Source organism: Heterocephalus glaber, unplaced genomic scaffold, assembly GCF_053883595.1.
Source record: "Heterocephalus glaber isolate CG9 unplaced genomic scaffold, H.glaber_assembly_v1.0 deba00001555, whole genome shotgun sequence".
NCBI lineage: Eukaryota > Metazoa > Chordata > Mammalia > Rodentia > Bathyergidae > Heterocephalus > Heterocephalus glaber.
Genome location: NW_028258346.1, coordinates 8536520 through 8552594, shown reverse-complemented (window position 1 = coordinate 8552594; position 16075 = coordinate 8536520). Strand labels below are relative to the sequence as shown.

General features: G+C 45.3%; 1 protein-coding gene across 13 annotated transcripts in view; it reads left to right on the top strand.

Annotated features, from left to right (window-relative positions):
• Sybu (syntabulin) overlaps positions 1–15549 on the top strand; it is a 109635-nt gene extending 94086 nt beyond the window's left edge. For 12 of the 13 annotated variants that reach the window (XM_087190691.1, XM_021262708.2, XM_004850182.4 and 9 more), the window contains 4 exons: positions 4607–4709; positions 9896–10099; positions 11764–11913; positions 13741–15549. In XM_087190691.1, coding sequence (XP_087046817.1) covers positions 4607–4709; positions 9896–10099; positions 11764–11913; positions 13741–14821 — 1538 coding nt within the window. In that variant the 3' untranslated portion in view covers positions 14822–15549. Of the gene's footprint in view, positions 1–4606; positions 4710–8838; positions 9018–9895; positions 10100–11763; positions 11914–13740 lie in introns of those variants that run through there. The other variant, XM_013074110.3, reaches the window with a different exon arrangement.
• The last annotated feature ends 526 nt before the right edge of the window (positions 15550–16075 follow it).

Genomic DNA, 16075 nt, shown 5'->3' with positions numbered 1-16075 from the left:
TTCCCTGCTTTACCATACATTCACTGAGTGCTTATTTATGCCTAGCATTATGAAGAAAAGCAATGCCTCTCAAGAGTCCAGCAGTATTGTCCAACAGGAAATGACCAGAACTTCTGGACACCACCAGGCAGAGCTTCTTGATAAGGGAAAATGCTTTCTGCTGCAGGAATGTTGGTCACCAGGATTTGGCATCACAAAGTACCTTAAAGGCCATTATGTTCAACCTCCCTGCTCAGTTCTGGAGTCCCAGCCAACTGATCCAGGCAGCTGATCAAAGACAATTTGCATGAGGGACAAAGATAAGGATGACTTAGAAATGCTTACTTTTAAATTCCTCTTAACTTCTCAAGTACAACTTTCAATGGCTAGTTTTCCATGCTGTATCACAGTATTTCTGTTGACACCAGAGACTTTTCAGTTGGGTATCTACACCCGAGTAGATGGAGCAAACACTTTCTGGACCACAAAAAACTGCTTTAGGCTAGTAGCATCCCCGAATCCCTATGGATATGGACTATGTATTAACATTGAGTATATCATTTGGCTTAAAATTCTTTTAGACATTTACAGAGGTTAGCAAAAAGGCAAATGTGTATGCACAAGGATATCCTCTGAATATCACTCACTGAACAAGAGCATGGTGTGTGGGGTCAGAGGCCCTGCATTAGCTGTGTGACCTTCTAAATATCATTCACCTTCTGTCTGTCTTGTTTGGAAAAGGGACTGACAATTGTCCCCACTTCATAGGGTCTCTGTATCATCATGAGAATATGTAAAAGGTTCTTAGGATGGTTTCTGGTACACAGTATTTGTTTATAATAGTAGAAAAATTAGAAACAGCCTACCTATTCATTGATTTCATTTAAAAATATGGTATGGGACTGGGGATTTAGCTCAGTGGTTTCGCCGCCTGCTGTGCAAGTGCAAGGACCCAAGTTCAATCCCCGGTACCAAAAAAAAGAATTAGAAAAATTTAAAAAAACAAAATTAAATTAAAATATGGTATGTTTTAAAGGTATTCATGTATTAAGGGCAAAACCAAGTAGTTCATATAATAATATGGCAAGTACCCAACATCAACTATAGTTATTCTTTGGTGATGAAATCATGGACCCTTCTTGAAATTGCTGTTTTCTAAATTTTTTGCAAAAGAAATATATAGTATATTACAAGCTACCTTTTTAATTCCTGCAGAATAATAACAGCTATTTTTTTTCAGATCTTATGATGAGTCAGGTGCTTTTCTAAGCTATATATTATATATATTGATTGCGTACAATAACCCTATGAAGCAGTTGATATGATTATCATCTCCTTTTAACAGATGAGGAAACTGAGACACAGAGTGGTGAGATAACTTGCCTAAAGCCCTCCACCTGGTAAGCAGAGGTGGAATTTGACTGACTACAAGCCATCTGACTCAGCATTTGTGTGTTTAGGGTCAGTGCTCTTTGTCTGATTTCTGTAGCCCACAAGAACTACACTGAAACACAGTACCTGCAACAGTGCCCCAGATGCATATGCTGTTTAGTATATGTGTTGCCGAAGCGAGCACTGCATATGCTGTTTAAAGGAAATGAATAGAGTATGGCTCTCCTTTGTGTCTTCATTGCCAACTAGTAAATAAATGGGGTTTTCATGTCTTCAGTCTTTCTCTTAGTTATTTGCTTAGTGAATTGGCAAGGTATGATCTACTAAAATCGATTTTCTGAGCCAGGCACAGTGGAACACACTTGTAGTTGTAGCTGAGGCAGGAAGATCACTTGAGCCCAGGAGTTAGAGGCCAGCCTGGGCAAAGTAGTGACATTGTATCTCAAAAAAAAAAAAAGTCAAATTCATTTTCCTGTGTGTTTTGGTACATCTAGATGTCCCTCAAGAGCTTCAAGTACTCCTAGATGGGACTTTGGAAAGTGATTGGATTGTAGGATTCCCATAATATCCCTGACTTGCTGTTAGGAGTGGGGTCTAGTCAGAAGAGAAGGGTCACCACGGGCACCGCCTGGAAGGGTTCATCTCCCCTCACTCTCGCTGCTTCCTGTCTGCCCTGCCAGGAGCAGCTCTCCTTGACCATGCCCTTTGCCATGCTGTTTCTTCTTTTATTTGCTTTTTATTAGTAAAGTGTTTAAACATCTTTTTATTGGATGTGTTGGCAGTATATGATTGCATTTGTCATGGGGAGTCGGCACACATACGTAGCACATCTTCATTCTTTTTTATTCCCTTCCCCTCCACTCCCTCCCCACTTTCTTCTTTGGAGCCAGTGACCCTGGACTGAAACGTGAGCCAAAATACACTCTCCTTTAAGTTGAGATGTTGAGTATTTTGTCCCAGCAACAAGGAAAAATGACTAAGACACTGTGTACCTTTGAAAAGACTTTTCTCATTGTATTCACCAAACTACAGATAGTTTATATTTTTTTAAAATCACAAGCTAAAGTAGTAGTGAAGTAGCACATGCTTATTTTTTTCTACCATTTGATTCACATAGTTCTGAATACAGCTGTGAGGCACCCTGAATGTGCTTCTAATATTTTTCAGATGTACAGAAAATAAGACAGCGAAGTAGTCGAATGAAGTGACCTCAGACCCTGTAAATACCTAAGAGTCAATGTATTGAGTCCCAGTAGCAATAAAGTATAGAACAAAGTTGTCCCCTTTAGCTCAGCAAACAATTATTCCAGATTAAAAGCATCCAGAGGTAACAGCAGATTTTCAGCTATTGTCTGTTTCCAGTCTAGAATTTCTGTTTTTATGCAGGCAATTAAATTAGAATTCATGGATTTTTGTGTCTTTTGAAGAGTGAAAACTGGGTGTTTCTGAGGAATAATTTCACACTAGAAAATAATATTTTAAACCTGGTGGCTGCAATGACAGGACATATTTTTGAAAATTACCCATATTAATCATTGAATAAGTAACGTGATAAGTTGCTAGCAGACAAAGCTGGTTGAATTAGGCTGTCAGGAATCGCTTGTTGCTGGATGGCACTATCAATCACGAATCCCTGTAAAATACTACGATTCAGCCAGCGTATTACTCAGCGGCAACTAATTAAGTTCAGGGCACTCCGGGAGTTCATTACATCGTTTGACAAAGTCCCCGCACCCAGGTCTGGGTCCTGATGAGTCGCCCTCCTAGCTTCTTCCCCTGGGAGCTAGGTCACAGCTGTCATCTGGCTAAGGTCATTCTCAGTGTCATTCCCAGAAGAGACTGGACTTCATGGATGCTGAAAAAGATATTTTTCTCTCTCTGCTTTGCTGTGGCCCAGCTTCCCATTCAGCAGAACTAATAAAGCCCACTCAAGAGAGAGGATCTGTTCTCTAGTCTAGCCACTTGTACCTGGGACTCTCGTAGTTAATTCAGGGACCTCTCGGACCCCCAGTTCGCTCCGTCTTCCGGAGGGTAAAGCACGGTGTCACAGAAGTGTCTGAGGATTTGGTCGTGCACGGCATTCATCACACACCAGCCTTCAGCAAACCAGCCTCAGTTTCCTCAATCGTACAAGAGTGAGATTCGTGTCTGCCTTACAAAGTTGTCAAGATTAAATGATAAAAAAATGAAAATATAAGGCCTTAGGATCTAGTAGGCACTCAACAAATAATTGTTATTATAATTAATGTTCACCGTAAGAAACTCAAGGATCTAGACTATTCACATTTCCTTAGGCCCAGAAATGAGAGCTGCCTCTGATTGTAGAATAGAAGAATTACAAATAGTGTCGTAGTTAATTAACAAGGCCAAACAATATTGTATACCTAGATTTCTTTTCTAAAAGCACATCTTTCATTTTAAAGGTCCTGTTTTACTCCTTCCCATTATTCTCTCTTGCCCCTTCCCCAGGCAATCTCTGGAAATATTTTCATTATTGCTCTTTCAGAAATATGCACTTTTTATCAGAATGAATTTGTATTATAATCACACACCCAGCTCTCATCTGTACTCAACATGTAATGTTATCTTTGTGAAGTATTAAACTATCCCAGGCCAAAGCTAAGTAAGATTCCAAATGTCATTATAATTCACAGGTCTCATCTCTGTCATGCTGGTTAAAATTTCCTGCGCTTGGTCAAAATTGAGCATATTCCTTATTGATAAACTAAATTGGCAGTCACAGAAAGTGAGATCTGTAATCAAATGGTGTGAGTGGAAACAGCTTCTGGAGCCCAGGCTTCCCTCCTAGCCTACTACCTCCAGGCCTAAAGTGCCAAATTCAGCTGTGACTAGCTGCCTGCAGAAGCCCAAAGATAAATTCTCTTCAAAAAACTGCTTGTGAATGGCCAAGTACGCGTTTCCTTTCTCTTGCGCTTTGGGCTGGCACCCTGTCCAGTGAGAGCTGTCCCGAGGGAGGCGGCACTGCTTGCCCAGCTCGGCCCGTCTGCTGCAGCCTGGCATCTGTATGCCAGCAGCGTGACTGGGGCCCAGCCTGTGTTTATGAAATGAAGGCACCTCCTCCTCTCTGCTTGAGGGAAACACTGAGGGCTCCTAAGCTCCGGAACCTGGGCTGGGTGAGGGTGTGCAACGGAGAGCGGACCTCAGGGCAGAAGCCTGGCCAGCGTGTTCTCGGGTTCTTTCCCTTCATGTTTCTGTCTTCCTTGCTGTTTTTCAGGTAGTGAAGCTGATTTCAGCTCCTCGAGCAGCACAGGCAGCATCTCAGCTCCGGAGATCCATATGTCTACAGCCGGAAACAAGCGGTCCGCTTTCTCACGCAAGTAGGCGCTGTGTCCTGTTCTGTAACGTGAGGCTTTGTACAGCGGCTCACCTGTGGCTTAGGTTTCCGCCCAGCCGCCTGGATCACCGTCCATTTGTATTTTGTTATTATTCAGCGAAGCGTTTTGTTTTGTATTTTACAGTGATGTGAGGTTGGTCCTTTTCTGCCTCGCCCACCGAGGTCACGTGGCTCAGCCTGTTTTGTCTCCATAGCCGTCTCCCTCCAGATCCTTAGTTGTGTGTCCACCCACGCCTCTCTCCCTTTTCTCTCTGCCTCGATCTTGATCTTTTCTCTTCACCTGGGCGTTAAGCTGGTCTCTCCCACCCCCTACCCAGCCTCTTCCTCAAGAGTCTGTCGTCTCTTCCCGGTGAGGCCTCTGATTCACTCTCTCCCCTAGCTGGCCTCCTTTCTTACCTGTGTGCACGAAGCAGTCACCCCTGACCACTGGGGAGGGAGTGGAGGGAATGTAAAGTGCCCAGCCTGGGTGGCCACCCCTGCAAGGGGCAGCGAAGTAGCTGAGTGTGTGGGCTCTGGAGCTAGGCCGCCCTGGTGTGTCAGCGCCGCCATCTGCAGGCTGCATGGCCCTGAGCATAAGGCTTAACTTACTCCGCCTCAGTTTCCTCATCTGTAAAATACAGCTGTAGGCGTGCCTCTCTCATAGGGTTTCTGATTAGGTCAGGGCTTGGAGCACAGTAAGCATAATCAGATGTTCACTGATGTTATTTGAATTGGGGACGGCGACTGTGGGAAAATGGAAGCCACCACTCACATTTAGGGGCAGTGGGGGTAAGCCCCAGGATTTTCCTCCTGCAGCACTATCATTACTCACTCGCATATTCGTGGAGCATCTATTATGAGGCAAAGTTTGGAGATAAGGCAGAAAACAAAACTCCATGAAAACTATGTTCATTTTAATAGGGCAAGAAAGACAACAAATAGATTAATAATATAATTATGTTTAAAACCATGCAGGGAAAGGATATGGAGAGTAATGGGGTGTGTGGTGTACCCTAGAGGACTTGGTCCCAGGAGTCCTCTGTGGTGATGTAGGCACCCAGCAGGGACCAAAAGGAAGGGTGGAATGAGCACCCCCATCTGAGGACTCTGTCTGCTCACTTTAGTGAGTCATTTGACTGTCCCGGGTTAGACTCTGTGAATTTCAAGGTCCCTCCCTGGAGAAAGGACGTGTAGTTTCCACATCCATGACTCGGCAGGCAAAATTTTCCTGTTTGTCTTGGAGAGCAAAGGGTCTGGCTGATGTTTACAAAGGGACCTGAGACACCCCCAGTACAGTTGTGCTGTTGAAAATAAAACTGAAGCCAGACACACCTGTACAAGAAGAGTGAAGTACACAGTGGAAAACGCAATTTCTATATTCCCAAGCCCCTTTTATTTTGAAAATAAAATGCCTCTGAGATCACAGGGCGTGAATACAAACATTCTCTGTGGAAATCACAAGTGACTTGCTCTGAGGGGCAATCATTTCTCTAAGCCATTCAGCAAATTAGCACATATCCGTGATACATACAACCGAAGAACTGACCACAAAAGAAGAAAACACTATATTAAGCATTTCAAAGGAATCAGGGTTTGCGGTTAAATTCCTAGGTCAGGTCAATAATGTAAGAGTTAGAGAAAATGTTCTAGTCTGAAGTTCATGGTTTCTTCAAGCGATCAAAATTGATGTGTTAAATATGAAACAGGCAAATACGACAGTGTGCAAAACAAACAAAAAATGCTTATGCCAAAAACTACTGTAGCCAAGCAGTAATAATCAAAGGCTTAAAAACAATTAATAGTTGGAAAATTCAAATGGACTCCTCACTTTACTGACCCAGGCATAGAGTGCCGTCAGTAGATTTCAGTGATGGAAAAGCCCAGGCATTTCATGTAGTCCCTGGGTTCTGTGAGACCGTGTTGAGGGCAGCTCTTCCAGCGGGCCGGGTACCCATGCCAAACTCCTGGGATCCCTGTAATTGGCTGGTTGTTCTGGTGGCAGGGGAAAGCGAGCAGGAACATTTGGTGAGCAAGCTGGAAACATGAGGAACAGGTGGAGTTGGTGAGAATATTGATGACAGGTGACTTTATGAATGATCTCATCTTATGCTATTTCTAAGGAATCCTCTTCCTTAAACTAAAACACACACTCATCTGTTCAGAAGCTGATGAAAGTGGGTAGGGGGAGCTTGGAGTTTGGAGCCAGACAGACGTGGGCTTGGCGTGCTGATCACTGTTTAACAGCCGAGTTTCCTATTGTAGAAAATGGGGTCACAATAACGTCTCTCACAGGGTTAAAAAGGTAAACGTGGTTGCTTGACAAGGTATCTGAAACGTAGTGAGAGGCTCAATAGAGGTTTCTACGTTTTGTTTGTCAGAGATTGCAGGAGTAAGAAAAGAGACATGTGGCTGCCGCTATGCTGCTGGTGGCGGTGGTGATGATGCTGTTAGTGTGCTAGAGCAGCATAACAGTATCACAGAGTAGGTCGCCTACAGTTTTGAGGACTGAAAATCTAAGATTGATGTGTTGGTGAGTTGGTTCCTCTGAGGCCTCTCCTCGGCTTGTAGGTGACCACCTTCTCCCTGCGTCTCTGTGTTGTCTTCTTTCTCCCCATGTCTGTATTCAAATTCTCTTATTATAAGGGCACCAGTTAAACTGAATAAAGTCCCACTGGAGCTGCCTCATTTTAACTTTATGCATCCTTAAAGGCCCTGTCTCCAAGTGTAGTGGCATTCTGAAGTCCTGGGAGTTAAGGCTTCAACACACGAACCGGGGGCAGAGGGCTTCATGGTTCGACCCATAACAGTAGTGATAGTGGATGGTGATGGTGAGGATACAGTGATTTAGTCATGTACTTCAGTGCTTCTTTCCACTGTGAACGTCAGTGGTGAACTTTAGGGTAATAACCACATACATAGCCAGTACTTACCTGTTCACCAGTCCAAAGCCATGTATTCCATCTGTGTAAAGTAGGAGATATTTTTGTAGGGAGAGTTGAGAGATCTGGATTTGAATCCCAACTCAATGGTGTGTTCTTGGATGATTTCTCTTTCCTGAACCTCAGTTACTTCGTGTACAGAGAGGTATTAATTGTGTCTGTCCTATAGGATGATGGTCATGTGAAATGAAAGTGTTCATAAAATGTCTGGAACAGCACTAGGATCATAGAATGTCCTCAGCAAAGGTTAACAGCATAGAATTTTCTGGATCAAAATACGGGATAGGTTCTTTCTGTTCTTTCCTGATTCATAAGGGTTAATCCCCCACATCCCTCCTAGTCATATTAAGAAATAGGCTGGTGGGTATCAGGCTGAGAAATAAGCATGGAGAAGACAATCTATGCCAGAGTACATGCTCCTTTCAGCGACTTGGGAAGGTCTTCCCAACCCTGGGCAGCTGAAGTTGGTTTGTCACAAAGCCATCGCACATCTGTTCCACATAAAGTGTCCTTTTCTCAGGGAGAGCGAGTCCACTTGGATGATTTCAAGAGGAAAGAACTTTTAACTTTAGAATTTGCTGGTTTCATTTTTATGTGATTTGCTGGGTTGACAACCATTTGAAAATATATTTAATTTTAAATAAGTAATTATGGTTTGGGAGCCAAGTGTACCCATACACGCACACTAGTATTTACATTTACACACATTTCTCATTGAACTGTGTCATTTGGATAGAGCCGTGATTAAAATTGCAAATACAAGGGATTGTCAAAAAAATACAGCCATCGGAAAGGAATCTTCTTGCTCTTTATTTTCTAGTAATGTCATCAAATAATATTCTCGACAGGAGTCTTACCCTGTTCAGATAATTTCAACATTTTCAAGATGCTTCCCAGCCCTAAGGGGTAGCAAACCTCTAGAACTAGATTAACAGGACAGTCCAAACACACTGATCATGTAATAACGGCCTGTAGTATAGCTGCACTTAGCTTCTTGAATGCACTTTTATGCCTTTTTATTTTCCCACCAACCCTAAGAGGAAGGCCTGGGTGTGGGTGGGTGTGTGTGCGTGTGAAATGGCTTACCTCTAGTAACGCTGCCTGGGCTTAAACCCAGTCTGTCTACTTAGCAGTTATTCAAGGGACATCTACCACACGCCACAAAATAATGGAGATGTAAACAACGGGCTGTGTCCCTACCTTCAAGGATACTCCAGTCTAGCAAAGATGCAGTGGAGATGCTTGCACCAAGTCCCATGACGGAAGTTTGCAGACTATCAGGAAGCACCAAGGAGTGACACCTACACTGGCATAGCAGGAAGAATTCAGAGAAGGCTGCTTGAAGCAGCTTTCCATCAGTCTTAAAGTAGGAGGTATCCTGGGTCTTGGGGAAGGCTGTAGGAGAGTGTTTTAGGCAGAGGAAATTCTAAGTTCAAGAACATAAAGATGACCGCAAACATAGATCCTCCAGGAAACTATGCCCTGTGGAAGGCTAGAGTATGGAGAGTTAGGAGTGGTGGAGGGTGTGTCCTAAGCCATCCTGAGGAGCCTAGCCTTTGTTCTGGAGGAACAAAGTGGGAAAGCACTGAAGGGCTTGAGGACAGCATTCAAAGTCCTTCTTAGGACTCTGTGGCCACACAGCTTCCTGCTGGAGGAGCAAAGCAAGAGGCAGGGTACTGATAGGGGGCCATGACAACAGTTCAGTACTTAAGTGGAAAAGGTTGTGTTAAGTCACTGGGTTTGGAAAGGAAAAAAATAGGGATCAAAATTATCTGTCCTGTGTTTTTTTTTCTTTTATGGGCAGCCTCCATCCCACTAGTGAACCACCTTAATTTTCTTAGTCCAACATGAACCAAACCCAAATATTCCTCAACTTAAAAAGGTAGATTGGAACAGAAGCCATATCTGCAAAACCACCTCCAAAATGAACCCAAGCTATATCAATATTTTGTGCTGTGTGTATTCATAACAGGCAGTTGGGTTGAATCCAAAACAAGCTGTATGGTCAGAAACTATCTGAAAGAACAACAGAGGGAGCTCTTGCTGGTGCTCTTGACACAAGGAGAGAAATTACCACGCAGGTGAAAAAAGGGCTGCCATGAGAGCAGTGTGTGTCAGTAATTAGACTGCTCCTTTCGTCTCTATGAATCGGATTTCCTAAGCAAACTATCACTAGGAAGGAGTAGAGGAGACTGGCACATGGAGATTTCCAGCCACCAGTGTCCTGATGTTTGCTGTGCTCTTCTCCCAGTCGAGGTCCCCATGGACGGAGTAATGGCGCTTCGTTGCACAAGTCTGGCAGCAGCCCACCATCGCCTCGGGAGAAGGACCTTCTGTCCATGCTGTGCAGGAATCAGCTGAGCCCCATTAACATCCACCCTGGTTACGCCCCTTCATCCCCGAGTAGTAGCAACTCAGGCTCCTACAAAGGAAGCGACTGCAGCCCAGTCATGAGGTGAGACCACTGTTTACATGGTCCCATATGGGAAGCTTTTCTTTAAAAAAAGAGAAAAATATATATAACTCTTGACTTCCTGCCTTATTCTGTAGGAAGATACTTCTCTTTCCTTTCCTACACTCAGCTAATCCTTCGAGGGTCACTTCAGAAAGAGCACAAGCCACAGTTTCTAACAAGGTTCAGCTGTCCAAGCAGTTACTGAACAGGGAGGAAAACGGTGTAGTGGCAGGAGGAGGGTTGGACTCATTTCCTCATCTCAGGGAGGAAGCCCATATGGGATCACTCATTCACTCCAACACCAAGTGTCTACTGAGTAAAAGTACTGTGTGAAGCACTGGGACTGCAGCAGTAAAGAAAAATGGCCCTGTGCTCAGTGCCCAGAAAAGAAGAAAGGTGTGAATGACGGAAGTAAATTAAGATTACTGTGCAAGCAGCTGTTGCTACGTGAGTGTAGCAGTAAGGAGCGGTCGAGTCAGGCCAAAGGGCGCAGGGAGGCCTCCCTGAGGAGGGAACTGGTGTGAGAACTCCAGGGCAAGCAAGGAGTTAATGGCATGGGGTGGGAGGAGAGTGGAGCAGCAAGAACTGGGTCCTGGCCGCGGGCCATCTTGGAGGGAGCACAGGCATGGGGTGGCAGCTGTGGCCTGGGCCGGTCCGGGTCCCGTCAGGGAAGAAGCTGGTGGCCCTGCTCTCCCAGGCGTCCCGTCCGTCCGAATTGCTCAGCTCTTGCAGCAGGGATGTGTGGCTGGTGCCCAGGCCTGAGAGGGACCAGGAGTCCGGCTGAGGCCGTCTGCAGAACACGGAGCCCCTCTCCGACAAAGCACGCTGCTGAGTGCAGTAGTCTTGTTCCCTTCAGAAGCAGGAACTTTCCGTTCCTGTTCCCACACACCAGTCTGTTCACACCAGGGATTGATCTCAGAACAATCTGAATTCAGCAATGACAAGCAGATTGGTGGGCAGTGGCACATTGGGTGGAAAGTTAGGTCATCTCGTTCCCTTCCTCCCACCCTTTGTCTGTTACTACAAAGCGTGCCACTCTGAACTACAGCCCAGGCCTGCACACAGCTGTGCATGATTCCATGAGGTCATTCCTCAGGCGCAGACAATCCTGCCTCTCCACTGGCCCCTCCCCTCCATGAACACACGCGCTGCACAATCTTCTAAGGGACTGGCATGTATATTACTCTGCCTTCTGAAGTGAGCTCATCTGTTGCTGAGGTTCCAGACCCTAGTACTTGACTGCCATTTCTTCTCCAGCTGTCAGCTGTATGTCTTCGAGGGCTGCTATGACAAACACCTTAGATGGGTGACTCACTTTTCTCACAGCTCTGGAGACTGGAAGTCTGAGGTCAGGGCACCAGCCTGGGGTCTGGGGAGGGCTCACCTCTGGGTTGTAGACTGCCAGCTCCTTACGAAGTAGAGAGAGAGGTAGAGAGCTCCCAAGGTCTCTGTTATGAGGCACAAATTCCATTCACGAGGACTCTTCTGTCACGATCGATTATGTCCCAAAGACCCGTCCTCCAAATAGCATCGAATTGGGGTACTGGGATTTTAACGTAAGAATTGTGGGGGGACCTAGACGTTCAGTCTGTAAGAGCGTTCTTTTCTTCATAAAGAAAAGGAAACAGGAATAAAGTAATACCTCTGTACGTGGCTCGTTTCAGGCGGTCTGGAAGGTACATGTCCTGTGGAGAAAATCACGGTGTCAAACCCCCCAGTCCAGAGCAGTATCTGACTCCTCTGCAGCAGAAGGAGGTTACCGTGAGGCACCTGAAGACCAAGCTGAAGGAGTCCGAGCGCCGGCTTCACGGAAGGTGAATATGCTTTTCCTGTGCACTATGGAAGGGACAGCTTCTTTTTTGCACAACATGAAATATAAACTCAAACTACAGAGAAAAAACAGTAGAGAAAAAGTGATTTAACTTTTGTCAAATGTCTTACGTTGGGCTCCGAACAGAGTCATTTCATGGGTGTTTGGGACCTGGCTGTTTCAGGGCTCAGGGGCCTGGGAGGTTAGGGTTAGCAGGACCCTTGGCTTCCCCTGGTGTGTACGCTACTATTTTTCAACGGCAGAGGCATCTACAGGAACAATCCCACACTTCCAGCAGAATGGGTCACAGGGGCCCGGTCAAGCCCTGTGGATCTCTACAAGAGAGCAGCTCTCTGTGTACACTGTAAGCTATTTCTGTGCTGAAGGAAGAGGTTCATTATTCTTGGCCAAGCATTAAAGCTAAACAAAAATAAACTAGCCCATGTTTAAGAGATCGTATCTGAGAAAGAAAAGGCCTTTGTCATGTTGGGGACATGCCAGTTTTTCTGCTTGCTGGCTTCCCTCGAACATTTTGGGACAGAATAGCAGAGCTCTAACCAGAGTCGCTGTGAGCTCAGGGTAAGGACAGCATTTGGATCCGCTGGGAGCCTGGGGTCTGATTTAGCACCTGGCAGCTTCACTGGCCCCAACTAAGGATGTGGAGAAGACGCAGTGACTTCCGCTGAGAGTGGCACAAGCCTATAATCCCAATACTCTGAGTACCTGAAGCTGGAGGAGCTCAAGTTTGAGCCCAGCGCAGGCAATTTAGCAACATCTTCTCTCAAAAAATTAAAAAAGGGATGTAACTCAGCGTGAAGGAAGGCCCTGGGTTCAATCCCAGTACAGGGGCTGAGGGAACTTTGGGCAGATAACACTACAGACCATGAGAAGGGGTATTTTTCATCCCAGTTAAGTGATTTTCACCTGACTGAAATAGACTTGAGAGTAAAACTCATTTCTGAGGTGAGTCAGACTCCACTTTCTGGAAGTGTTTGTTTTATGATTTAAGGAGTTCATGGAAATATTTGCACACGATGGGAGGAGGAAGTATGAAAAAGCAAAAAACCCTGAGAAAATATGGAAGCCTAAATTTAAATACACAGTGCTAACAGCACTTTGTATGAGGATTCTGACTGTGGGCTCTTCATATCCACGAATAACGTGAGGACATGTATTCACACTGACTGGGAAGCAATTTTATGTAATCACAGCTGCCTTGGCAAAGGCTTTGAAATAGGTTTCTGTGAAGGATCTAAAAAGTAGGATAGCTTCTCCTCAGTGTAGGCTGCCTTCATCATCCTCACCTGAGAGGAGACAGAATAAGCAACTTTTTACAAAGTTCTTATAACGTGTAGCTTTTTATAATTTTACAAACTTAGGATTGGAGTATGATCAAAACAGCTTTGCAATGCTAAGTTATCATTTCAGCTTCTGTCTTTACTAAAAGTGGAACAGACTTTTCCTACACAGCTGTCTGTAGGTGTTGTTTGTAGGTGATGCAGATAAAGCAGGCCAAGAGATTCTAGTAATACAATTTCTATTAAGCACCAAGTAGAGGAGGATGCTTGTCAAGTACTTAGTGCAACACCTGACACACAGTGAGCACTCAAAAACAAAAAAAAACCATTTCTGATTCTGGTTACTATCACTACTTTAGCTATTTCATAATTAAGGGGGAAGTTCGCAGCTAATACCTCCCAAAGAAAAGCATTCCCAAACTGATTTAACGTGTGCACTTCAGGAGGAAGGGCCTGGCTCGGGGCTGTGTCCCAGCCGTTTGTTGCCCCGGTCGGAGTTGCCCTTGTTCCTCACTGTGCTTGCCTTGCCTCAGGGAAACTGAAATCGTGGAGCTCAAGTCCCAGCTAGCTCGCATGAGAGAAGACTGGATCGAAGAAGAGTGCCACCGGGTAGAAGCCCAGTTGGCACTCAAAGAAGCCAGGAAAGAGATTGAACAGCTCAAACAGGTCATCGAGACCATGAGGAGCAACTTGGCGGATAAAGATAAAGGCATTCAGAAATACTTTGTGGACATCAACATCCAGAACAAGAAGCTGGAGTCGCTGCTCCAGAGCATGGAGATGGCCCACAGCGGCTCCGTGAGGGATGAACTGTGTCTAGACTTACCGTGCGGTTCCCCGAAGAAAAGCTTAGCTCTCAACACCCCTCTTGGCAAGATGACAGACGGCTTATCTGTGGATGGGCAGGTCACAGAGGAGGGGGCCGACAGTGAGCTGCTGGTGGGAGACAGCATGGCTGATGGTGCAGATCTGCTTGATGATGTGGTGACAGCCACCGCCATAGAATCTGGTGACCTGGAGCCAGTCCCTTCCTCCCCTGAGGCTCAAGTTCTTGAGCTCCTTCCTGTGGCGGTGGAGCAGGCTGTGCAGACTGATGTGCTGCTGTTCAGCCCCACAGTCTCTGAGCTCATTCAGCATGTGCTCAAGCTCCAGGACTGCTGTCCCTCAAGCTCAGCCTCCCCCGAAGAATCCGGGGCCGACTCCACGGAGAGCTTCCCAGAGTCCATCTCTGCCTTAATGCTTGATTTAACGCCGAGAAGCCTGAACTCGGCCCTCCTCCTGTCTCCCGTGGAGACCTCATACAGCAAGAGGGCTGCAGAAGCTCCTCCGAGCCGCCTCATGAGAGAGCTGGATTTTGCTTCCTACCCTGCAGAAGAAAGGTTGGACGGCGGTATCCCGCTATCTCAGGGGACCGTCGTGAGGCAGTACTGGAGCAGCAATTTCTTGGTGGATCTCCTGGCTGTGGGTGCTCCAGTGGTACCCACTGTTTTGTGGGCATTCAGTACTCAGAGAGGGGGAGTAGATCCCGTCTACAACATTGGAGCCTTGCTCCGGGGCTGCTGTGTGGTCGCCCTGCATAATCTCCGCCGCACCGCCTTCCATATCAAAACCTAAGTCCAAGTGGTCACCGTGTGCCAATTTGTCCGTGCAGCATTGTGCCAGGTAGAGAAACAGCAGGTCGATCTGTGGCAGTGTCTAGCCTGTTGTTTTGCCCCTCAGTATTGGATTTGCACTATAGTTAGTTGAAGCCTGTTCACTGTTTGAAACCGGAGGTATCTTCAAAGGCATGGAGACCTGGTCCCAGTTAATGTCCCAGCAGTGTGGTATAGAAAGCATGCTCGTGACCCTGCCGTGTCGTCTGAAGTACCCGTTTGTATCCTAGTGGTTCAGGAAGAGAAAATGCAAAGTTTGCACTTTCAAGACAGCATCTCCAAGGCTGGCATGTTATCTCCTTGCTCTGCTTTGTGCCGTTTTCAAATGTGTAATTGTTCCAGCATTCCAATGGTCTTGTGCATAGCAGGGGACTGTAACCAAAAATAAAAATGTACTTGTGTAACTGGTTCAAGAAGTCTTGAGTAGCTCTTTAGTGTTTACTTGGGGTTGATAAGGTTTGAGTGTTTGCAGTTTTTTACTAAATGTAGCTCAAGTCTTAAATGGCTGTTTGTTCTTAAACCTGTTAATTGATGGAATCGTATGTAAGATTACAATGTACTAACTTATTTTTTGCTTATTATATATAGTGTTTTATTGGAAATTGTTTGTAAGCACACACTTCAGCATGATGAAAATAAAGACCTATAGTGTTTTCCTTTAAATAAATGTTTTATCCTCCTACAGAAAAATTATGTCTGTGAGCTTACTTCTACACAGGGTAAGAATGAATAGCAGATCTTCCATCTTTATCAATAGTTTTGTAAAACTGGAATTAACTTTAAAAATAAGGGTCTACTGCCATAGTGCAGATGATACATTAGCACTACTGGAGGTGGAATAGATATGCTGATTAACTGAATAATTGAAGACCGACTGAAGAATAGAGCTGGTGTGACTTACTGATGGACCAGAGATGGAGTAGGGTGAAAGGAAAAGAGAAATTTTACAGATAACTCAGGGTTTTGGTTTGAGCAACTAGATGAACTCTGGTGCTATTTGCTGAGAATGGGAAAGAGTTCAAGAGAAAGGCATTTAGCTGGGGAATAAAATTTAGATGTCTATTAAAATATCTATGTGGAGCCAGAAAGGTTGGCACACACCTGTAATCCCAGCTACTTGGGAGGCTGAAGCAGGAGGATCACAAATTCAAGGCATGTCTGGTCAACTCAGCAAGAATTTGCCTCAAAAAAATTAAAAAATAAAAAGGGCTGGGGC